Source organism: Chaetomium tenue, assembly GCF_020726465.1.
Source record: "Chaetomium tenue strain MPI-SDFR-AT-0079 chromosome Unknown F5144scaffold_1, whole genome shotgun sequence".
NCBI lineage: Eukaryota > Fungi > Ascomycota > Sordariomycetes > Sordariales > Chaetomiaceae > Chaetomium > Chaetomium tenue.
The window spans coordinates 1,370,617-1,394,231 of NW_027117329.1; the positions used below are offsets into that span (position 1 = coordinate 1,370,617).

The window sequence follows — 23,615 nt, forward strand, 5'->3', positions numbered from 1 at the left end:
ATCTTATAAGAGGCTAAGCTTTATTTACCTTCGTAAGTTAATATTAGAGACTTTACGTTAGTAGGTTATATAATATATAATCTTAATAATATCCTAGACCTAGACCTTATTAGGATTATATTAGACTACTATATCTATGATATATGTATATCTACAGATTACATTTATAAAAGGGATACTTCTACTATCCCTACTCTATAAGTTATCTTCTCTCTCCCTAAGATAGCATCGAAGAAACTATATATATATTTGCAACTGCTATATATGTAGAACCTTGCATTGCTAGCGATTAATGAAGATTACTTTTCTGTTTTTACTCGATACCTTTCTTGGAATTCATTTACGAGTTACTAATAATATCACATGGAAATAGTACATTGCAAGACGGTAAAGGCCTTTCACACCTTAATCTTGACAAACCAATATACGATATAAAGTTTACCATTCATCTCAAGCAACTTATTTGGCCTCTGTATCTACCTGTTCGGACACTGACAACCTGCTGTCCTGAATAACACCAGAAAACAAAACAAGACCGCGATGAGATTGGTTCTCTGTACCAGAACCCCTCTCATGCAATATGTTCAATCAATTGTCATAAAACACCAGAGTGCGCACTTCGATGCTCTCACGCGGCTCCTTGTCTTCCTCAGCGGAGTCAACGAATGCCGAGTGAGGGACACGTCGCGCTACTCCCGGTGCTGTCACAGAATCGTAACACTTGATGAGGGTAACCTCGTCAGGGCGTTGCGCGTACTTGAAGTACCACCTGTGTGCCGGGTTTGGCTTGACCACATATGTCTCGCCCTTGCGTTGTGGGTAAATGAGCGCCGCGCCGACAAGATCTGACTCGAGGACAGAGTGCGCATCAGCAACCCCGAGGGGGTCCTTCAGCACCGTTTTGATAGGGCGCCAGACCTAGATTCTTCGTGAGCTAATGCAGGAGTGGGAAATGGGGGTTGGGATACCACGAACATTGATGATTTGGAACCGCTTCTGGAGCAGCTTCTCGGCCTCCTCAGGGAGATGATACCGCACTCTCTCCACCGACGCCGTGTACGACTGGTCGATGTGCACACTCCGGACCGGGCCGCGGATAGGAGCGTTTGGAACGCCAATTTGCTCGCGACGGATCGTGTGATCAAAGATAAAGACACGGCTAGCCCCCGTTCTGAATGTGGACCACGGGTGTCAGTATTCTCAGTCCTCAGAAAGGTCAATGTAGCCGAAGGGGCCGAATGCGGCAGTGTTCCGACCAGAGGGACTTACGAGTCTTTCAGCAACTGCTCGATCTCTGAATAGTAGCTGCTTTTGATCTGATCCTCGTCTACAAATGCCTTCTCCTGGCTTTCATGATGGACCAGCTGGAACCCGTGACTGTCGAGGGTGTACTTATTCTCGCTCCCGCTGATGTCTGTGACTTCCACGGGAACTGGTACACTTGGCCGGGAGGCGATTTGCGGGCCTGCAGGCCGGCTAACATGAGCAAAATAAATAGTCAGCAGAGGCACACACAAGCGCAAAGGCATTTGAGCCGTAAGGATGGGAAAGGTCCATACTCGATGTAAAAAGGGGCTGGCGGGGTCCCGTCTTCAGGGTCCTTGTAATAATTCATAACGGTGCGGACATTGTGCTGGCCAGGCTTGCGGTCCAGAACAACTGATGGAGCAACAGCCACATGCTGAGTGATGTCAACTGGGCTAATGACGTCCGGGGTAGCCATGATTGGGGATGGTTGCAATATGAATGGCAGTTGTCGATTGATTCTGGTGTAAGGTGGGATGGGATGCTACGCAGGGACGTCTAGAGCAGGAACTTCTGTTGCTTTATACTTCAATCTCGGGCATTAGCCAGAGCGGGTGTGTCATGGGGCATCCATCATCAGTATCGCCAGGCCGTTGGACAGTCGTGGTAGCACGTATGCAACCAAGCTGTCACGTCATCGCTTCCCGGTGCAACTTGCAGACCGAATGCCCCGAAAGGTCTCCGTCTGCTTAGAAATCGGTGTTTGGATCGGCGTTACATCCACTCAATGCAAACTTGACCTGGTGATTGATTAGAAATGTAATATTGGGTGGGTTGTGAGTTTCCTATCGAGGGAAATTGTAAGCATTACCCAGGATAGGACACACTTCAACATAAATCAACAGTATTACTCATGGCTCTGGCGACAATTACGCGGCACGTAAACTACTAGGTAGTTTCCATAGACGCTCCAAATCAACACTGGCTGGACCGTCTCCAACACCCTGCGAGATGAAGGAGACGATGATGAATATAGCAAGGCACGAGAGAGACAAAGGTGCTAATTTTCATATTCGAGATTAATAAGGCGGCAAATCGCCGCGGCCATTACCCATTCATGAACAAGCCCAAGGTAGCAGGAATACCAAAAAGGTGGAGGTTTTATACATTATTCACCTCCTTTCAAATTTCGATTGAGAGTCAGAATAGGGGCATGCTAGCACGACGCCCCATCACGTCGTTACGTGCTGCCCACCCATGCCGCTATTGTAGGCCGGTCAATCTACTGCATGAATAGTCGACATCGAGGGCGTCCCGGCAGGCGCTGCCATATCCAAACTGTTGAGTGTTCTATCGCCACAGTCCTCTTCGTTGTCGCTCTCGGCGCCACTCTCCTCGGCGCCACTTTCCCCGTTGGTGCTATATCCATCACTTTGGCCGCGGCCTCTCGCCATTTGTCGAGAGTTGCAGGATTCTAGATCAGACTCCAATTCACTTGCGGAACTCGCTACCTCGGAGGTCTCGTCCTGGTAGCCACTCTCGGAATCCTCTCCCACCAAAGCCAACTCGTCCGCAAGTGACATTCGACGCTTGAGGGATGGCCTTGTCTTCGGGGTCCTGGCATCTACAGCCTGCTTAGCATTCCACGACTCCCGTTTATGTCAGTGCCCTGCCGGGTATGCGGGCATGCTCACCTTCTTGCTTGATACCCTGTATCGTGTTTCTGCGCTCCAGTGACCGCGGTTGCAGGTAGGTGGACTGGGGGGTCCCCGTTGCTCGCGGAGTGGCAGCCGGAGATTGGGCAGATAACGTGGGATGAAAAGAGACCGAGTGTTGCCGAGGGGTTGCCGGCATGACTCTTTGACTGGCCGGCAGCTGGTGTGGCCTCCCTGTAGGCGTAGCCGAGACCGAGTTTCCTCGTCCTGGCGCCGGGCCATGCTCTTGCCTCTGTAACTCGAGCGCCCGAAGTAACAAGCGGTTGTAGCCTTCATAAAAGTGGCTCTGGAGCTGGTCAATATCTGCATTCACGTCAGCAAACGATTCGAGGCCTACACCTGCGGTTTGGCCGTAGCGCCCTGCTCAGCGGCGAGTGCAAGCTGTGCGAGGTGATCTGAGTTCTAACTTACTACCTCCGTGGAACTGGCTGACCTGTTTGACAACTTTCAGCTGGCCTTCGGCAAACTCGAGAGACTCGACGGCGACATGGATAGCAGCTTGGACGCGGATCTCTGCCTGCAGAGCCCTTGCCAGATGTGTCGCCAACCCAGGGTGGACGACAGGTTCAGAGGATGATGAGTGTCGCGATGGAGGACTAGCTTCTAATGGCGGAAAGCTTTCGGTTTTGGTCCGAGCGTTGTGTGACTGCTTTGGACTAGCCGAGGAACTGGGGGGTCGGTGGAAATAGCCGGTGGGTGGTGTTGCGGACATGGGCTGTTCATATCTCGCTGCCACTGACCGACTTAGCTTCGATGATGCATGCTGATTACTATGACTGAAAACCCGGGGGTTGGCCGGCTTAGATGGTCCAGCCGTGGGTGTTGCCTCTTCTTCGGTTGCCTGCCTTTCGCTGCTCCGCTCAAAAGAGCATACGGTACCCTGTAGCGAGGACAAGAGTTGACCAAGCGTCGGGCAAAGCACTTCGCCAAGCCGCTCTTGCGACTTCTCCCGCGGCAAGATCTCTTGGAGGATACCAAGGGCGAGGTGAAGGCTGGAGCTCATGGTGAGCACGGCACCGACTAGGACATCCTTATCTGCATCCTGGAGGGGCCTGGGTGAGGAAAGGAGCCTCTCAACGGCCTGGATGGGGCTGTCGGTAAAGCTTTCGCGAGGTAATACCGAACGCAGAAACCAGCCCGGGAACAGAGCCATGACTTGCTGTGGGAGCTTGATCTTGTCTGACGTCCGGAGCGGCCAATCACCTGGCGTAATCTCAGGGTGCCTTGGTCGCTGTGGGTGGTTTGATAACACCGAAAGCCATGCTCGGGAGGTTGTGTGACATAATTAGGGGCACTGGGGCGCCTCCGTTGAGTGGCTGGTGAATGCCATTGGGTTCAAAGTCCTGGTGGGAACTGGCGGTGTGCGCTGGCCCACACCGCCAAATTCCACCTGCAGAATAACTCTTAGTAGCCATGTTGTGTGGATCGGTTGGCGGCGCTAACCATAAACGTTGCATCGAGAGCTTGTTCTGTATTGGTAGGAGGTACGGATACGTGGAACACACATGAGGTTCGCCTCGTTTTCCGTGTGGTAAACATCGAAGCCACGGTCACCCGCGCCACCTGTAGGCTGTTTGGCGTGACATGTGGAGGGGAACCAACCCCACCAGGTGGTAGCCACTCGGAGACGAGGAAAATACTCTGGTGAACCAAACACCATACACCAAACTGCTTCTATTTGATATTCAATTCCTCATATTCAATCAACACAGCCATGCCTTTCGGGCCCAGACTGTAGCAGGATGGCGGGGGCAAGTATGTTAGAATATGTGATGTGCGAACATGTAGGCACGTTTGAACTTTCAAAGCGGTCCCCAAGTCAAATCGGGCATTCACCATCAATACCGACCGCGAAGCCATGCTGGAGGCGGTGGTCGTTAACGGGATGATCGTTTGAAAATTCAACTTTGATTGAATTTGCGGACAGCGTTCAGCTAACCAGTGGGATCTGCACCTTGCCTTATACTCCGCAATTAGCGTTTTCTGGGTTGCGCTAATATGCCAAGCTCTGGTGCCTAGTTGTTGCTGTGGCTTGGCTAAAATCGCCGGACTACATGTAGGTCTAGGAAACAATACGGCGCAGGCTTAGATACACCAGGAGGAAGATCCCTGTGTCTCGAAAGCTCAAATTGGTACGCGGTAGTGGCACAGGTGTCAGCACAAACCCCGGGTTCGAGACGGTATTTTTTAAGATGGTTCCAACGAACGAACCATCGCCTCAATTGCCTACTTTCTTTGTCCTTTCTTATGCTGACCATGGCATCTCAAACACGTATATACTATCCTTTTTGAACTACCAATTGTGTCGGGTCTATGTTTGAAAATGACCGTTTTTCCCACTCGCCAACTTGGGCCACCATGCGCGACATGGACAAGATTGGCTCGCGTTCTCTTGGCAGGGGCATTGATGGCCGCGATGGTTGTCGGGCAAGATGACGACCCCAACCACGGAGTGGTGTTCATCTATCCTATAGATGGCCAGGTGTACAACAAGATGGACACGATCGATGTGACATATACCTCCCCGTTCCCAACACCGAACCTTTATCTCTGGTGTGACGGAGGCAAGCGGAATGGTATGAAACTCATCGCGAAAATCGAGACCCTCCGCCTGTTAATGACTGACATCATTACCTAGTTTTCACACAAGCCGCCCCGGGATACAACGCTACAGTTCCCGTCATACTGGATTTTACCTCCGCTACCCGCTGCTGGTTCAACCTGCGGCCAAGCACCGTGTCTGGCTTTGGGGCGAATAGCCCGGATTTTGATCTCATCGGCGAGGAACGAGAGTCTGGGAGCAGGGTATTTGGCCCAACGACTTCGGCAGTTTCCACGCCGACACCCACCCACCTGTCAACAACGACGTCCGCAGACGCGAGTGCCACACCCCCCGCTGCGAGTTCAGCACCACCCAACTCCACACCCGGGCGAAGCGGGTTGGGTGTAGAAGCCGCGGCGGGAATAGGGACAGGAGTTGCGGTCGGAATCATGGTTATCTGCGGAGTCCTCGTATGGAGTTGGAGACGGAGAAGACGGGGTGTTGGGGAGGGTGACCAGGAAGGGGGCGATCAGGAGCATTACCAGGCGAGCCACACGTCGAGCAACGAGGAACTGCTAGAGAAACCAAAGCCTAGCGTCCCAGCGCAGCCCGTCGACCCCCGGCGAGACGGGTATCGGTATGGGCACTATGGGGCCAAGGCGAAGTTCATTGCTGAGTTGAGCTCAGCTCACCACACCCCGCCCGAGATTGGATCATCTCAGATTCTAGACCCAAGGCACCCGTTGGCAGCACCTGGCAGAGGACCTTTTGTGTAAGCGCCGGCCGCAGATACATGTAAACACACGGAAGGATAAATGTAACACACTAGGACCCGGCATTTCGACATCGGGCCGGTGACAACTAATCCAAAACCCGAGCACCCCCGAACTCCGTTAGATATTGCGGTCAAAGTTCGGCGTTGATGTTTCCTAACTGCTCCTTGATCCCCATGCGACCCATTGAGGGTGTGGGATCGGCAGGATGTTACCAGTATCCTATATCCCTCCACCCCTATTTGTGCACAGAGGTGCCCTTTCAGGTCAGCCGGGAATAGGGTGGAAGCCACAAACGCCGATAAGGCAATCCCCGACCTCCCAATCACAACCTATCGCAGTATTCTCGGTGAAGAGCAGCATGTAAGCCTGCTCTGTGTGACTGCGTAGACGTCGTACTCGATGGTACCCACCATAAATTCGGGGTGGGCGGACGGCTACTCCCTAGCATAACCGGCATTCGCTGATATGGGAGCAGGACGGGGGACCTTGCGTCAGCATGGTGCAGCTAGGCCCACCACCAATGGCCCCCGTCAGAACTGGGTCCTTACTTAGTAAGAGAAGCACGCCCCATTGAGGCCCCTCTTGCGAGTCTTCCAACGCCTTTTTCGAGTGACGAGGTATGCCGGATTCGACTCCGTCCATGCAATGCCACTTTCTTTCAAAGTTCCATCAGCAGCGGCAAGGGCGCCTGTCAAGTTGTCAGGTGGTGGCGCGTGGGGGCGGGATGCTTGGTCACAATCAGAATACGACCGAGACCGACAGACACCAATGAAGGGCCCATTAGGGGGTAATCATTATTCAAGTATACATGGGAATGCCTCGGCCTAAAGATCTTATATCCATGCCCCCATCCCCCCCGTGTAATCACCCTGCCCATCTACTACATCCTGCCTTTGATCTATCGACTATTAGTTGGGTACGGTGGTCTTCTTTCTCGACGTACATCTCGTCCACGTTTGGTACCCAACGAATATTTCTCCACCCCGGTTATTCCCTCGGCAATGGAAACATTCGCTAAGGCCAAACATGCTCTTGCAACAGACTTCACATGGAGTCGAGGAAAACGCCTTGCTGTGACTGGATCCCGCGCTCTCCCAGGCGCTGCCGGTGAATATGTGACCGGCAAATTTCCCATCATTGGCTGGCTGCCACGATATCGGCCGCGTTGGTTGATCAATGACGTTGTTGCGGGCTTGACCGTTGGCCTTATGCTCATTCCACAAGGGCTATCGTATGCCCGGATTGCTACGGTTCCGGCCCAATACGGGCTTTTGTCCAGTTGGTTGCCATCTGTCATCTACGCCTTGATGGGGACGACGAAAGGTGGGTTCCGAGCGGGCAGGACGGGGCATGGCCTAGGACTCATTCTAACATGGTTGCTGAATGATAGACTTATCTACTGGCCCGACGAGTTTAATCAGCCTCTTAACGGCCGAGATTATTGAATCTCTCCGAGAGGAGCGGGAGTGGACCGCGCCGCAGATCGCCAGTGCAGTTGCAACCATGATGGGAATCTACGGGTTGGTGATTGGACTCCTGAAGCTCGGGTTTCTGCTCGAGTTTATCTCCCTTCCGGTCCTTAGCGGCTTCATCTCCGCCGTCGCTATTACTATCATCCTCAATCAAATGGATTCGCTTCTTGGAGAGCCCAACGTGGGCGACGGCACGGCAACCCAGATCCACGATATTTTTCAACAGCTGCCACAAGCCAACGGGTATGCATGTGCAGTCGGCTTCACGGGTATCTTCCTTTTGGCGGCTCTTGACCAAGCTGGGAAGCGGTGGGGGAAGAGGAACAAGATCGTCTGGTTCCTCTCCATGACGAGGGCGTTCATCGCCCTCGTCATTTTCACCGGGGTCGGATACGCTGTCAACAAGCCGCGCGGCAGCCCAGACGACTTCCTTTTCGAGATTACCAAAGTCGAATTCAACTACCAGGACATGAAATCTCCACGTGTCCCGAGCGCTCGGCTATTATCACGCGTTGCTGGCCGAAGCGTAGCTGTCTTCATCGGCTCAGCGGTCGAGCACACGGCCATTGCTCGTAGTTTCGGGGTTCGAAACAATTACATGTCGGACCAGAGCCAAGAGCTCACCTATTACGGCGTGACCAACATTGTCAACAGTTTTTTCCACGCCGTGGGAGTAGGTGGTGCCATGTCAAGAACGGCAGTCAACTCTGCCTGCAACGTCAAGTCGCCTCTTTCTGGAGTTGCCACGACTGCGGTGGTGCTGGTCTGCATTTTCGAGTTGACCGGAGCACTCTACTGGGTCCCCAAGGCCACTCTGGCCGCGATCATTATAACGGCGTGTTGGCCGCTGATTTCCCCGCCGTCGGTGTTCTACCGCTACTGGAAGACTTCGCTCGCGGACTTCATCTCCTCGATGATTGCTTTTTGGGTCTCCCTGTTTGTATCGACAGAAATCGGCATCGCCAGCTCGGTCGGATTCAATATCGTATACGTCTTGCTCCGCCAAGTATTTGCGCGCGTGTCAACGATTCCAGACCCCCGGTCAGAGCTCGCTATAGCCATTGATGGCGCCGGTAATACCCCACCGTCCGTTCCAGCGGACACGCGCGTGTTTCAGTTCAATGACTCTGTATTCTTCCCAAACGCATATCGGGCGAAGACTTCCATCATAGAGACATTGAAAACACATCACGCACCCGCGGTCAACAGTGCCGAAAGCCCCGAGGCAGAGAGGGGTTGGTCTGTCACCCGAGAGAAACGTCTTGCAAAGCTTCGCCGACGTGAGGGTATCACCCAAACCTCTGCCCTGCCACCGATTGGCCTTGTCGTCATCGACTTCCACAGGGTCAATCATTTGGACGCGACAGCCTGCACCCATCTTGAGACGCTGATCGCGGAGATCAGAGCGTATGGGGGTTCGGGAGTGCTAATCCGTTTCTCGGGCATGTCAGAATACGTCCAGCAACGGTTTGAGCGTGCGGGATGGGACATCATCAGTGGCGACGATACACCGGAAGGTCTGGAAGAAAACCAGGTCGTCAGGTCGTACCGCAACGTAGTGTGTGCGGTGAATGCTCCTAGGAATAACGAGAGTACAATACGTGTTGAGAGTGAAGAGGAAGAAAAGGGGCAGGAAATATTTGTCGCGAGCCACATTGAGTAACAAATGGGCCGTTACCTGCGGTTGTCAAGTGGTAATGGCACCGACTAACCCGCTATTCATTCATTGATTGACGAGAACTGGGGGATAAGTGGTTTTGTTTCTTTTCGTGGGAGTGACGGAACAGCCGAGTGCGCCGTGGAGAGAGCAAGAAGCTTTTCTTTATTCTGTTGATTACCAGAGGCATGGGGGAGCTCGGAAGAAGAGTCGGGAATTGAGGTACTTCCTTCTGCCCGTGAATTCCCACCAGTTATACGTGACGTAATCCACTCCCATCCCCTCCCCCTCTCCGTCCCGAACACCGAACCCCGCTTCATCTTGTTTACCTTCATTCCTCATCCAAAAGACTCAGTCTCCAACCATGGAATCCGAAACACCAGCGAAGCGGCAGAGGTCGGCCAAGGATGTGCCGTATAAGCTCGTGTATTGGCCGGGCATTCCCGGCCGCGGCGAGCACATTCGGCTTGCTCTCGAAGAGGCCGGTGCCGACTACACCGACACAGAAGGCGGCGTCGATGAGGTTCTCGCCTCGATTCAGGACTCAGGCGACGAGCTCAACCCTCCTGTTCTCGCGCCGCCCGTCCTGAAGCACGGCGAGCTCACAATCAGCCAAACGCCCAACATCCTCTTGTACTTGGGCCCGCGCCTCGGACTCGTGCCAGACGCCGACCAGAACCCCGATGGTATTTATCGGGTCAACGCGCTCGCGCTGACAGCGCTGGATGGGTTGAGCAATGAACCTCACGATTGCCACCACCCCATCGCAACCGGTCTTTACTACGAGGACCAGAAAGTGGAGAGCAAGAGAAAGTCCGAAGATTATGTCAAGAATAGGCTACCAAAGTTCTTGTCGTATTTCGAACGAGTCCTCGGATCCAAATCGAGCGGTGACGGGCCCTGGCTCTACGGTGGAAGCCTGACATATGCCGACTTGGTTCTTTTTCATGTAGGTCCGATCCTTTTCTCAGTATCTTGTTGAGGGTGTAGATATGTCCTGACAAGGTCACCGTAGTGTGTGGATGGCGTCAAATTCATGTTTCCCAAGGCCATGGCAAAGTTGGAACAGGGGGGAAAGCATACCAAGGTCTTTGCCCTCCACCGAGCTGTCGGAGAAAGGCCGAGAATCGCGGCATATCTAAAAAGCCCTCGAAGACAGAAGTACTCTGATGGCATTTATAGATATTATGAGGAGCTCGATATTGAGCCCTGACTGCAAAGCAAATTTGGTCCTCAGGAAACAACACGCGGCGGTTGCTTGGATGGACAAAGGGAGGAAGTGGGTGGTGCAAGGCGGCGGCAGGACGGGCCTAGGGAGAGATTGTGGCTCATCAAATCTGTGCATGTGTTGACTCCCAAAAGAACCTGGCAGAGCGAACGTCTACGGCGTTTTGTTATACACAAAGACATATGAAGAGTTGATAGTCAACAACTGCAATCGATTGACAAGAAGAAACCCCAATAAGGGATAAACTCTACCCACTTCTCGGCACAAGACCTCGAGGGGGGATAGAATAAGTAGTGATAGCGACGAGAAACTACCTAAGAATAAATACAAAATGGCCCACCCACCACCCCCGCGAGCGCGCAACCCTCGGGTAACTAAAGTACAAAAAAAACAAAGGAAAATAACAATATAAAGACCGATAAACCAACACCAAACAAGCCAACAACATCCTTCTGAAGTCCCCCTCCCCAGTAGAAATCACCTCCCCTGCAATCCCTGCAATCCCACCAACCCTCCTCAACGCGGAACACGAGCCACCCAACACCCTTCGCCATCAAACCTCTACCTGACCCAGGTCCAGGCCTTCTTTTGCCGCGAGTTCCTTCAAATGCCTCAAGACAGCATTCTGGCCGTCTTTGACGGGACCGTCCATCGGAGGAGATTGAACTGGAAGAAGCGCCTCACAAGAGAGGTGGCACCGTCCTGGTCGATCTCCGCCTCGTCGACGTCTTCCGGCAATTCCTGGCCGAGGTTGATCAAGGTGCTTTGCTTCCATGTACGGATCCACCGGGGCGAAAGATTCGCACACAGGTTAGAAGTTTCCATGAAAGCCGCGCAGGCCTCGATCCAGTCCTCGCAGTGACTGCGGACAATCTCGCCAGGTATCATAGCATAGTCGAGCTCCTTGGTAGGCTCGGCCTCGGGGGAATTCGTGGAGGCGTTGCCATCCCCCTCGTCGCTCGCCAAAGGCGAGGACTGGGGAGCGGTTGCCGGAGCTGGGGCGGCCGGGAGCTGTGGTACCTGGGGCGGATCAGGGGCAGGAGCATTGGACAGAGCCGCAGCTGGCGCTTGAGCCCGAATCCGCCTAGGTCTGGGCCTGGGCTTTGCAGATCGGCGACTCTTGCGGGGTCCGGGAGCCTGAGGGGCGAAGTTGATGGCCTCCGTTGCCGTGGCCGGTGCAAACGAGTGTGAAGGTGCTGGGGCTGGGAGGCTGGCGGTGACCGGAGTCGGAACCGAGGTCTCGATTGGAGCGCAGACCGGAAAATCGACCTGCTGCTGCTGCGGCTGCGAAGGGGCCAGTGTGGCTTCGGGTTCCGGTGTAGGTACGGTCTGTTCCACCATGGCGTCAAACAGACGAGGGTCGATCGGTGGAAGAGACGAGTCGGACGAGCGCGAACCGGAGCCTGCGGGCTGAACTTGGGCGTTGGCCTCCGCGGGTGCTGCAAAAGCAGCAGGTGGAATCGACGGGAGGGGACTGGCAGGACGATGAATGAGGATGAACGGCGGCTGAGGTAAAAGAAGAACGTCAGCATTCCAATCACATGTGAGGCCGGCGGCATGCTGCCATCTACTCACCCGAGGGACAGTGACAGGCATAGTCATCCCAAGATCTTCGCCCTGCTCAACCTCCATGGCTGTGTCTTCGAAAGCGGCTGACACAGGGTTGAATAAAAGAGGCGGGGCAGGGTAAATGGGCGAGCCCTGGCAAAGGAGCGGCTCATAAGGCTGCTATGTCGGGTGCCCATCGTGTCAGCGACCGACAGTGACGGAAAGGAGAAAGAAAAACTTACAACATCAACTATGTCAACGTCCATTTCCGAGTTGGCCATCTCGGCTGCCGCCATCTCAACCTCCACCATCGAGACATCCTTCGTTTCCTGGGTCATGTCGGGCGCATCCAGCATGACAACATCGTCATCGGCCATATCCTACATGGCCGAGGGGGCAACTGTCTGCTGGAAACTGACTGTCTCAGGAGCCGGCGCGGAAACTGGGACCAAGGACTCCTGAGGACACCCGAACAAAACTTCGAAACCGGTGCCTGAAGCGGGAAGCAGGGTCGTCACCGGACGGTAGGCGTGCGGGGTGTTCTCGACTTCAAGAGCCTGGCGAGCGGGGGCCTGTGGCAGAAGTTGGAACACCGGTTGGTGGACTGCTGGGCGAGCAAAGTCGGGAAGCGTAAGGTTGTCGCGCCACCGGTTGTCGCGCCACCGGTTGTCGCGCCACTGGTTCATGGCGCGCTCCTCGATCCAGGTGGGCCTCGAATTGGCGTAGTCTGTACGGGTGGGCGTTAGTCAGGAGAGGACTGAGAACCGGAGGCGCGAGCCACGGTGAAGTGAACTTACCACGACGGCGAGCTTCCTGCCTCATCATCTTCTGGAACTGCCGAATTGACTCCACCTCTTCGCGGCACAGCTTGACCCTATGCTGGTTGATCCGCTTGACAATGTCGAGAGCCGCTTGCTGTACTTCCTTTAACACCGCCGACTGTTGTCGAATGCGGGGATAGTTGGCGATAACAGCGGAGCGGGGCTGCTCAACCTTGTCCGACAGAAAAACGGCTTTCAGATCCGTGAGATGGTCTATGGTTAAGGAACGAGTCAGCACCAGGGGCATTGAGATGGCTAGAAGAGAGCAAGGTGAACAGGGAAGGGCAAGGACGAAATGGAATATGATATTGAGGGATGGGTCTACTGTCGATAAATTCGACACGCAAGCAACTGGGGTTGGATGGTTTATGCTAAGGGCTAGGACAGGAGAAACGGTGGTACTTACAAATCTTGACGAGGGCGTGTGGTTCGGTCCACTCTGCGTCCTGGAAAGGTACCGCCGGCACATCGGGTCGAAAGATTCTCGAAAACACTGTCGAAAATTCGCGACAGTGGTTGTTGTGCTCCTTGCAGACCTTGGTGATGTCGTGGTTGAGGGAGGCGAGAACGGATTGCTGCTTCCTGTACTCGTCTCGCAGCTTGATATACTCCTCCTGCAGACATGACCGAAGCCCCTCATCTCTGAGGAGCTCGTCGACAAGGCTGGGGAGATACCCTACGTTGCGAAACCTGGAGTCAGTAACAGCAATCAGGCCACTCACCGTGAAAAACATGGAGTAACCTGTGACCGTTAGCAGGGGAGCCGGGACTCCCCAAAGAAAGGAAAGAGAAGGGATGGACGCCATGCAGAGCATGAGGCCCAGGGAAAGGAGGAAGAGAACGTCACCGGCCGCCGCCAGCAGCTCAATAAGGCGCGTGGGGAGCTGGGTGGCGACGGCGAATAGAGCCACGAGGGCAAAGAGGTATAGACACCTCGTTGACGGCATTGTTGGGGCTGGGCCTTCGCGCTGCCGTGTCGGAGTGATGTCGAAAATCGGGTCGAGGTGAGCTGGAGCAGTCGACGCAGAGAGGCGAACGCGAGCGAGGCCGAGACCAAGTCTTGTTGTCTGTCTGAATGCGAATGAATAAGCTTGTGCGAGTGTAGTATTTAATCGAATTGCTGGTGCAATGTGTGATCAATGTAAACGCGAGATCGAGTCCGATGGGGAAGAGAAGAAGAGGAGGAGAAGGCGCGGGTGGGAAGGGAAGTATTTATAGGCAGGTCGACCTGGCAACAAAAACCGTCAATGCACACCTGCAATTGCAGGTGTGCATTGACCAGCAAGGGGGGCGATGAAGGCGTCATGTTTACTTTGAGGGTTCCGTCTCATGGTTGATGTTTACTTCCTGCTGCTCCTTCCCGGGACTGGTGACTGAAGTGCCTTCCACCTTGCTCACCATCCGATGGCACCCCCCGGTGGCACCACTCAGAGGCCGTCTCGGGGTTGTTATGGAAACAGACCTGAGGCAAACATACTTTATGAGCTTACTTTTGATAGTTGGAGAGCCTTGGAGGGTTGCAATTAAGGAAATGTTAGTTTAGTTTAGGTACCTGGGCTGGGAAACATGGCCAGGGTTGCTTCTCGTGACCAGGTCACCAAACACTCCAGGCTGGGATTAAACCAGTTGTGATATTGGGTGGCAAAGGGCAAGTTACTACCTACCTGGTACCTAGGCATCCTATTTTGATTAGGTATTGCGTTCTTGGAAATAGAAGAGCCTTTGGCGGTGGGATGCCCCGGTCGATTCCCGAGTCCCAGACCTTGCCCAGTACGCTTGACGCACCTTCCTTCTTTTGTCACAGTGGCATTAACTCTCGTCAGTAAGGTATTATTCTTTGCAGAATAGTCTTATGGGAGTGTTTGCCCGTTTGGACTTCGGTCTGCTAAAAGAGTAACCTTCAACACTCCTTACCACTGGTAGTAGGGATTAGAACGGACAAAGTTCCACGGATGAGGTTGACATGGCTTGAGCATATGTATCTATATAGACTGAGGGGCAGCTGGCTCTAGGTTATTGGCTTGGAAGTCCTATTGCCTCCTGCCGCTGGTGAACCAGAAGGTCGCGCGATGGCAGGCAGCCAAAAACAGGCTCAGTTTGCTCCGGGAGCTGCCCAGTCCCCACATCATCCTCACTACCTTTTCCACCGGGCTCTTGAGAAATAGTATCAAAAGTTGAAACCTCAAGGGCCACGGTTAGTTTAATTAATGTTGTTGAGCGACTTCTGGAACAACACCACGGGAGAGAAGACTGGCTACTCTGCCCTTGGTGTCCCCCTGAACGGCCAAACAACTTGACTGACTTAAATAACCATTAGGATGTGTACTCTTTCATAGCCGAAATGACTGGTATTTAGGTGAGCTAGCTGTTCGGTTTTACGTGGGATGTATCGGTGCTGTTATTAAAAATCACCTCGCGGAGTCTGTTCCACGATTTGGATGGGTTGCCACGATGCGAGAGCCAACAATGCCAGGGCAACACAAACACTGATGTAAATGTATCAGAAACCGTGATTTCGGTGTTGGTTCACAGTTCGGTGCCTGGTGTTCGCATGACATATGAGCAACTTCCGGCCCATGGATCCATGTCCTTTACCGCATCAGAGTTAGAGAAAAACAGGAAACGGCGAGACGGCAATAGGGCACCTTCAATGCTGCATGTACATATATTTGTTTCATTGAATCGTACATATACGCAATATAAACAGCTTGAGCCGTTACTACCACGTAACATGCCACTGATTGATCACGGCAATCCGGCCCCAGTCCTAGACTCCAGTTTTCCCGACCCCGTCGTAACCCATGTCATGATGCCTATTCTAGAAAAGATGGCTGGCCACCGGACTAGCCTCGTTGAGTCGCCCTCCTCCCCTCGTTTTAGTCGACATCCATCCTGCTAGTGATTGACCCTGGTATTGCAACCGTGATGGATGGGTTGTCGTCCTCGTCTGTTTTCCCGACACCATCCAAAGTAATTTTGCCGTTATTGTTCAGGTGATTCTCACCCACACCCGACCCGTTCCCGCCGCAGAGCCTGTACTCACCATCTCCGTGGTTCTCGATTATGCATTCATCCAGCGCCCACTTCGCCAGCAACTGATCGACCCCCATACGGTGAGCTTCCCCTTTCTCCATATGTCGTCCGACATGCTCCGTCCACTCGTCCCAGGACCCGGGTCCTTCGAATACGCTTTGGCAGTCAGGCTTGGGACAGGCTGACCGTTGAGGCGGCTGTCTCCGAGTAACGAGGCATGTTGTTTGCATTTCCTTGACGTGGGTATCCCATTCCGCCTGCAGCTTGTTGTCCCCTTTGGATAAAGCCTTCTTGATCGCAAATGGCGCATGCATGCGGCGAAGGTGCTGCGTGAAAAGGTCCTTGCGGTTGAACTCGTTTCCCTTGCCGTCGGCGCTACCTTGCGGACACGACGAGCATCGATAATATTGTAAACATAGGTGTTGTGAGGAAATGTGTCGCTTCCACTCGTTCTTAGACCCAAAGGTGCTCGTGCAACCCGCAAACGAAAAGGCGCACGGGAAGGGCCTTGTATGGGCGGCAGCGACATGCTTACGGAGGGACGAGGAGTCCTTGAAGGGCGCATGGCTGCAGTGGTCGCACCGAACTTCTTGTTTTGGGGCCTGCTTCTGGAGAGGTTTCCTAACTTTTGGTTTTGCGGTCGGAGTGCTGTACTGGGCGTCGAACGGGGCCCTCTCAGCCCCTGGCGCGACGCCGTTCGCGGGAGAACCGGGATCGCCAGCGTGTCGGACAGCGATGCTATCTCCCACCCGCGTGGCCTGGCGATCGAGCGTTGATGGAGTGTCATCGCCCATGTGTCGGACATGGCTTAGGGCTTTCAGTTGCTCTGCCGCCTCTTGCATCTCTGCCGAATCTTCCACTTCATCCTTAGGAACGATAGGAGGCGTCTGTCCGGGACTCGTCTGAGGAGGTATTGCCGCCATTGATGCCACCACCGCCTGAGCGAGGTTGCTACCCTGACGCCGGGGTGCCTCCTTCTGAAGAGCGGGATAATGGCCTAGGATCTCGCTCCGATGTACAGACGGGCTGCGTTGGAGCGCACAGCTGTCTTCTCCGTCTTTGAGACTTGGCAAGCCACTCGGATGTGCGTTGACAAGCCGCTGGTAGAGGTGTATCATGTTGTGGGAGTTGATATAGCCAAGAAAACAGCAGACTTTATCGTGCTGAACAATGTTCCAGACATTGAGGGGCATGGATATCAGCAACATGGTAGGAGGACCAAGGAACATGCCCTCTACGGTGAACTTTGACGCGGCGCCCGGGATGTTATGTAGCCATTGGTTGAAGAAAGCCATGTCAGGGCTGGCGTCACCGACAAACGTCGTGCATACCAACACCCTCCGTTCATCTAACGTCAGGTCGAGAACCTCCTCTGGGGTGACAGGGCGATCCTCGGGCTTAGATGTCCAGGTACTTTGAACATCAGCGTCTGCAGAGTGGGGCGGTGATTGGAGCTGGGCCGCTTTTGGGTCTAGGGGGACCAAGATTATCCCCTGGCCCTTTGCAGGAGTCAGAGTAAAGAAAGCTGGTAATTTCTCGGGTGTGGCGCCCGGCTTGGGAGGTCCATTGGGTTGCCTGGCGAGTGCCTGTGTGCTCTCCTGTTGCCCTTGTTGCCGTAAATCGTCGTAGAGTTTCTGCGCACTGAAGGGCCGACCCGAGGTGCTGAGTTTTGAGAGCGTCTCGGATAACGTGGCCGTGAAGGAGTTGGGTCCAGACTCTAGCGAGCTCTGATCGGGGGTATAAGCAGCAATTGCCTGCTTCGCGCCGTGACTGCCGGCCACGGGCGTGTCGCGAACGGCGCAAGAGTCGATTAGGAGCAATATCTCAGACTGGGCATCTTCAAACAGGCAACGTACACCATCCCACTTCAACTTGGCGGCGTCGTCGCGCGAGTTGCTGGTCGCGAATTAGCACAGAGAGCAGGAAGCGCTGACGGCATCGCACCTACCAGGCCCAATACAGCTGGTTGTCAGGACCGACATAACCATGGCCGGCATAGTATATAATAAGGAGGTGGTCTGGCCGGGCGTTGTCGAGGAATGAAGCCATCCGAACACCGAGTTTAACGCTTGGGTTCGGAACCGTAGGGATGGTCCATTTGTCGATGTGGTAATGGTATCGCTCTTGAAACACCTGCTCCAGGGCGAGCAAGTCCGGCTCAACTGACGTATCCTCCTCCCAGCGCAACATCAAGACCGATACGCTAGTATGCTTGGGTCGAAGAGTCTGCTGTTGGATGTGTATCGCGGCATCTTGAAGGTGGCGGGCGAACGCCTCGAACTCGTCGCATTCCGGTAGTCGTGAAACAGGTTCAGCGTGTGGGTAGTGCTGTGGCGGTACCTATAAGTAAAGGTCAGTATCGTGGATAACGTAGCGGGGGGGAGGGGGAATTATAGCACAAGATACTCACCTGGTCTTGGGGGAAAGCATGCGGCGGAGGCTGTGGCTGGATCTGTGGTGTTGGGGGAAGCGCAGGCACGGCCGGAGGTTCGGGAACCTTAGGGGCCAGCCTCCGCCGTTTTGAAGAGGGCTCCATAGTCCAAAGATATGGCTGGGGAAACCGGCCTCAAATTCTCCGACCGGGACACCAACGGGGAAGGGAGCAGATGTTGGCCAAGAGACCCGGAAAGGGGGGAGGGGGGTTCGCTAGGCTGCAGATGCCGCAGATTTGCCGCTCACAAGTACGGAAAAAACAACAGAAAAATCGTAACGAAACAAACAATGGTCGAATTGGCGGAAGAAAGTGAGGAGAAACAGCAACAAGCGAGGCGAGACTGTGAGGCCGCACAGGGGGGCGGGATGGTGGGCAAGACACTTGCAGAAGGTAAGGCTGTGTTGAACCACTCGGCTCTGAGTTAGCCTTGTGGCATTTGATAGCGCGACCTGATTGGCGGCCTGCGCAACTCGGCTTTCCTTCGCCCTGCACGAGGGGACAGAGTGAGGAGGGGGAGCGGGGCTGAGACTTTGCCTTGAGGCCACTCAGAGGCTGCCAAATGATGCAGGCGCACGAGCCATGCCTGGTCGACTGGCTCGGCTGGCCAGGATGAGCCTGGTCCCGTTGCCCACTTCCGTCGCCAAGGTGGGCTGCTCAATCAAGTCTTCAACCCCAAAAGCCAATCCGCCCTTCATCGTCTTGATGCCTTCAGTCAATTGGAGGCCACTTTCGTATCCTCTGCATGCCCATGAGTGCTTTAATTGTCCTTTCTCTGTTTTCCTTTTCCCCGCGTTCGCTTCCTCCGTCGATTTATCGTCTTTTTGGCGATGCCGCGTTTTCCCTGTTCGTTCGTGACCAACCCTGCGGCACCGTAAGGTAGCTTCCACCTCCCACCTCGTCCCCGCTTGTGTTTGCATTGCAGGACGTGTGTTCAACGGAGATGCGTCCTGCCAGACTCGATGGGATTCGGCCAACGCAGCCCACATAGAAGGGCCGGCGCGGATGCAGATTGCCTGGACAACAACGATGCTCACCTTGCTCGAGCGGCTGCCCGATCGTTCCCTCAAGTCGCATCTATGCGTTTCTGCCCAACCTTTTTCTTGTCGTCTCGGTCCATCCGTGTCTCTGTCCTGTCTCGGCCTCTCCTCTTCGGGTCGTTGATGGAGGGACAAATCAGGTCAGCGATAGAACCATGCACGACGAGGCCCGAGTCTACCAGCGCTGCAAAAGTGCGGCCACCGAACCGTTTCATTGGAGAGTGTCAGCCTTTTGCAGCTGTCTGCAGCTACTATTGGTGCGACTCAGCCAGTTCATCGACTGATCGGGCAGCGCTCCACCTAGAAGAGGGAGGAGGAGTTTCCTGACCGCTCTTGGGCTGCCTGCCATCGCCGATTATACGAGTACCGCCCTAACATTCCGCCCTTCAAGGACTCTTACAGCGCTTTCGTAAGGTTCACTTCGAATGTAGGACCCCGAAGTGTAGATGCTCGAGCCCACAATCCTGACCACACAGTAACTATGCCGCCCACGATCTACGCAGCCACTGGTTGGCGCTTCGAGATGATCTCGCCACAGGTCGTTTTGTCAGAAGTTTGCTTCTTTTTCGTTGCCGATTTTACCATCGGCTAGACCTAGTGCCGTAGCGGCCGCGGTCGAGGCCTTTATGTCGCGCAGCCCCTCAAAAACACGATGTGGGCCGCCGATGTCTCGACAGTCAATACCGTTAATTTTTAGGGGCAGAGGTACGCGGCGAAGAATATGACCGACTTCGCATGTCGTGAAGACGCCAGACTAGGAGTGTGTGTAACTATAAGCCCGGTTTTTGTTTTCCAATTTACCCCTTTTGTTTACTCCTGCCATGTGGCGGTTTAATTTCACTAGTTACAAGTGATTGAAACGGGTATCAATCAGCTCAAAACGCACCAAGATACAGAACGATAGCCGGTGGGCACTGCTTGTATTTTCCACTGGGCAATATGTCTGTCCTGCAAGCGTGCCGGGGACAAAAGGTTAACCCCCTACCGGCTCATACACCCCTTTCCACTACCTTGACGTCTCCTCTCTTCCGAAGATCATCCTGGTCCCAACCCCCCCGCCCCCATTGGTGCCCATCCCTTCACGAGGACTGCCACCTTCCTCCCGCCACTGGCCCCTTTTGGTCCCCTCACCCCCATCACCCCCCATCTCTGACGAACTAACCGACTCGCCCCCTAGCCACCGCTGCAGGCTCAGCTCTGCCTCCATGACTGAGCTAGCAAGCTCCCAGTTATCCATGCCCATCTGGAAGAGGCTGATGTTCATCATGCCCTTGACGAACCGGTCGTGCGGCTGGGCGGCCTTCCCGCTCGACACGATGGGCAAGAGCACCCAATTGAACACGCCCAGCAGGGACCGCCACGTCGAGAGCGGCACGCGCCACGCGGTCGTCCAGAGCCGGAGGAACTCGTCCGGGGTGACGACGAGGCTGAAGGGGCGGCGGTGCATGATGGCGCGGCTGTAGAGGAGGGCGGCGAGCCGGACGGCTTGGTAGACGTGGTCCGGGGAAGGGCTGTCTGCGTCCATGGTGGGGGGAGGGAGTGGCGAGGGCGTGTTCATCTCGGGGGAGCGTTCCTGTGTTGGTGCCCGGCGTGGCTTTTGGGAATGCTGGCGTTCGGCCTGAGGCTGACTGCGGCGTGATGGGGGCAGTTGCGGGTCTTCACAGGCTTCTGGTATGGCTGAGGAGCCCCTGCTGGGCGTTGAGCTCGCTGCCGAGGGTCGCCGCATGGTCGGGGAGTGTTCCGGGAGACCCGATATGCGCTCGTGGATCCAGGCTGAGGTAGTGTGTACCTTCTGTAATTCCTTGGCGGACGGCTTTGCGGGGAGTGCGAGCACTGCCGCAAGGAGGAATCGCATGTCGTCGAGGATGGAGGCAACAGCAGGATGGATACGAAGCGCGCTGGCGCACGAGGAGAACCGCACTAGGGTGGGGATTAAGGGCGTGTTGAGGGCAAGCCGGAGCGGTATTTGTGAGCTGTCGCGGAACTCAAACTCGGGGCTGCCTCGCAGGAACGGCAGAGCCTCAAAAGAGAGGGCTATAGCAATGTCGGCGCTAATTAGTTGGTCAGCGATTGCCGCGGCTGGGTCAAGGGGTGAGGAGGCTCACGATATTGTAAGCTTGCTTATGAGCCCATTTAAGCCGAGCGTGCGGAACCCTCCCCGAGATTTTATCATGTCCCGGAGACCGCGAAGATGGGCTCGTAGGTCGTTGGTATTCCCCCAGAGCCTGTTCCTTTTGTCAGCGCCGCTGGTTTCTTCCTGTGTTACATGGCATGCCAATGGGCTCCCGCTGGAGGGTAACAACATGCCGCCAGGCTCAACTGAAAAAATATAAAACAAAAATAAGGACCATACCATTCATCTAGGGTGATCTGGAGCACTCCGGCTATAACCTCGTCGCTTGGCGAGAGTTGTGATCGGATGTGTTCGTTCAGAAGCTTGATTACATGCCCTTTGTGGGCCATGGCGACTGTCCTCTCGACATGGCCTGTGTCGGTGAGGAAGCACGCCGCTGAATAGATGGCTACATGCACCAACAACTGAGAGTTGATGCAGTATGGAACGTAGTATCTGATGTACGGATTTGACGCGTCTGGTTTTCCGTCCAGCGAGGCGGTGAATTGTGATAGAAAGTTGACAACTGCGACATAACCAATAGTCAGCGAGTCGGCCACTGAGTGAGGGGGAGCTAGTGGGCAGTAGCCGTGACGACTTACAGACTGTCAGAAGCTCCTCATCCTGCATAACTTGAGGTGCTGGCATGCGGCCAAGCCCCTGGCCCGGAACCTCAATAGGCCAGGATAGGGTACCCGGCTCTGGAGGCACGGCTGGTACCAATGTCCAGGCACTATGCTCCTGGCCCCAGTTACTGGCGGTGGTCCAGTGGCTTTGGACTGATCCGTATGCTTGAAGGGTTTGTATGGCGTTGTGGACTTCGTCCGAGTGCGATGTGCACCCCTCCTCACAGGCGGTGATGGCCATGGAGAGGGTCTGCTGATCGGTGCTCCAAGCATACTGTCCTGCTAAACTAGGCGTCGGAGGAAGCGCAAAGATATCGAACCCAGGCCAACTCGACGCAGCGCCATCCGCGTTCTCGCCGTGCCGTTGTCCTCCCCAGGGAGATACTAGTGGCGAGTGTTGAGGAGCAAGAGGTGAGCAGAGAGATTCGGCGCCAAAACTTCCCTTCCTAGCTGGGGATGCGGGGGTCAAAGAGACGGCGAAGGCCGGCCTCTGTGGCACCACGATACCGCCTGAACGCCTATTTCTACCCGTATCAGCGAGGGCCTTACCAAGCAGCGGTTGCCCGTGGGAATATTAGGATTTAACGCACCTACTACTCGGCTTGTATTCGCAAGTCGGCTGTGGGAACCGCCTCGCACAGTTGCTGCACGGCTGCGCCTGGTTGCACTGCGAGGATCAGCATGGCAATACTGGACACAGCAGGGACGGTTCGCCGCAGGCAACCCTACCAACCACGGGCTTGGTATCGAACCAACCCATGGGCATATTCCTAAACATAACCAGGATAAATAGCGAACATGTTCAACGGTACCTTCTGCTTTCTCCGCCTGCATTCTCCGCACGATGTTGTCGTTCGTTCCGCGCGTGGAAGCCGAGGTACCGGGGGGTGCGTTGACTCGGGCATCGTTCCCTTCGTAGCGACAAGCTCAGATGTCGCCGAACGACGCCTACATGGGACAGTTAGAGACCGTAGGGCTGACTTATAAGGAGGTATATAAACGGGGCCCGGACAAGGATGGCGGGATCAGGCCTGAGTATGCAAGGCTTCGGATTTGAGACACATTGGGACTAGCGGATAAGTTACCGGCTGGTTCTGGCCCCTGAGGAGCCGCTGGCGATCGAGGCGAGAGGTGGGCGAGAAGATGGATCCCAAGTTTTGAGCCGAGTTACAGCGGAGGTAAAAGACAGTTTGCTTTTCTTGGGAAATCGGGTGGCATTACCATGCAAGACGGAACAGAATCGCAGCTCCCAAGGGGACTAGTTAGCTTTTGGTCATGTATCAAATAAAAACATGTCTATTATTTTTGGAACAGAGAACGAGGCAACGATCAGAAGGCGAAGCTGATTAGCTGGCCTCATGCTGACTT

At 54.7% G+C, this 23,615-nt stretch overlaps 7 protein-coding genes across 7 annotated transcripts; 2 read left to right on the top strand and 5 right to left on the bottom strand.

The window, feature by feature from the left end:
* Positions 1-300: 300 nt before the first annotated feature.
* F5144DRAFT_553807 (uncharacterized protein) lies at positions 301-1,943 on the bottom strand. The gene is made up of 4 exons (XM_066787820.1): positions 1,560-1,943; positions 1,270-1,476; positions 976-1,171; positions 301-918 (listed from the first exon to the last, which is right to left on the bottom strand). The coding sequence occupies exons 1-4, from the start codon at positions 1,721-1,723 to the stop codon at positions 589-591; spliced, it is 897 nt and encodes a 298-aa protein (XP_066647972.1). The 5' UTR covers positions 1,724-1,943; the 3' UTR covers positions 301-588.
* A 358-nt stretch (positions 1,944-2,301) lies between these two features.
* On the bottom strand, positions 2,302-4,375 carry F5144DRAFT_616778 (uncharacterized protein; the record flags this gene model as incomplete). The annotated part of the gene is made up of 4 exons (XM_066791854.1): positions 2,302-2,869; positions 2,940-3,263; positions 3,372-4,191; positions 4,256-4,375. The coding sequence occupies 4 exons, from the start codon at positions 4,373-4,375 to the stop codon at positions 2,523-2,525; spliced, it is 1,611 nt and encodes a 536-aa protein (XP_066647973.1). The 3' UTR covers positions 2,302-2,522.
* Positions 4,376-5,318: 943 nt separating this feature from the next.
* On the top strand, positions 5,319-9,694 carry F5144DRAFT_616779 (sulfate transporter family-domain-containing protein; the record flags this gene model as incomplete). Its single annotated transcript, XM_066791855.1, has 7 exons — positions 5,319-5,379; positions 5,599-6,274; positions 6,400-6,426; positions 6,467-6,653; positions 7,109-7,601; positions 7,669-9,030; positions 9,118-9,694. The coding sequence occupies 7 exons, from the start codon at positions 5,319-5,321 to the stop codon at positions 9,411-9,413; spliced, it is 3,102 nt and encodes a 1,033-aa protein (XP_066647974.1). The 3' UTR covers positions 9,414-9,694.
* On the top strand, positions 9,695-11,041 carry F5144DRAFT_553814 (glutathione S-transferase). Its single transcript, XM_066787821.1, has 2 exons — positions 9,695-10,356; positions 10,423-11,041. Exons 1-2 carry the CDS (start codon positions 9,772-9,774, stop codon positions 10,618-10,620), a joined length of 783 nt encoding a protein of 260 aa, XP_066647975.1. The 5' UTR covers positions 9,695-9,771; the 3' UTR covers positions 10,621-11,041.
* Positions 11,042-11,247: 206 nt separating this feature from the next.
* F5144DRAFT_542835 (uncharacterized protein) lies at positions 11,248-13,951 on the bottom strand (the record flags this gene model as incomplete). The annotated part of the gene is made up of 8 exons (XM_066787207.1): positions 11,248-12,141; positions 12,211-12,360; positions 12,426-12,563; positions 12,603-12,910; positions 12,981-13,217; positions 13,411-13,694; positions 13,727-13,746; positions 13,847-13,951. The coding sequence occupies 8 exons, from the start codon at positions 13,949-13,951 to the stop codon at positions 11,248-11,250; spliced, it is 2,136 nt and encodes a 711-aa protein (XP_066647976.1).
* A 1,929-nt stretch (positions 13,952-15,880) lies between these two features.
* F5144DRAFT_480274 (uncharacterized protein) lies at positions 15,881-18,573 on the bottom strand (the record flags this gene model as incomplete). The annotated part of the gene is made up of 3 exons (XM_066785221.1): positions 15,881-17,933; positions 17,986-18,377; positions 18,448-18,573. The coding sequence occupies 3 exons, from the start codon at positions 18,571-18,573 to the stop codon at positions 15,881-15,883; spliced, it is 2,571 nt and encodes an 856-aa protein (XP_066647977.1).
* Positions 18,574-20,514: 1,941 nt separating this feature from the next.
* Positions 20,515-22,488, bottom strand: F5144DRAFT_480065 (uncharacterized protein; the record flags this gene model as incomplete). The annotated part of the gene is made up of 4 exons (XM_066785208.1): positions 20,515-21,559; positions 21,614-21,733; positions 21,862-22,147; positions 22,224-22,488. The coding sequence occupies 4 exons, from the start codon at positions 22,486-22,488 to the stop codon at positions 20,515-20,517; spliced, it is 1,716 nt and encodes a 571-aa protein (XP_066647978.1).
* Between the last annotated feature and the right edge of the window lie 1,127 nt (positions 22,489-23,615).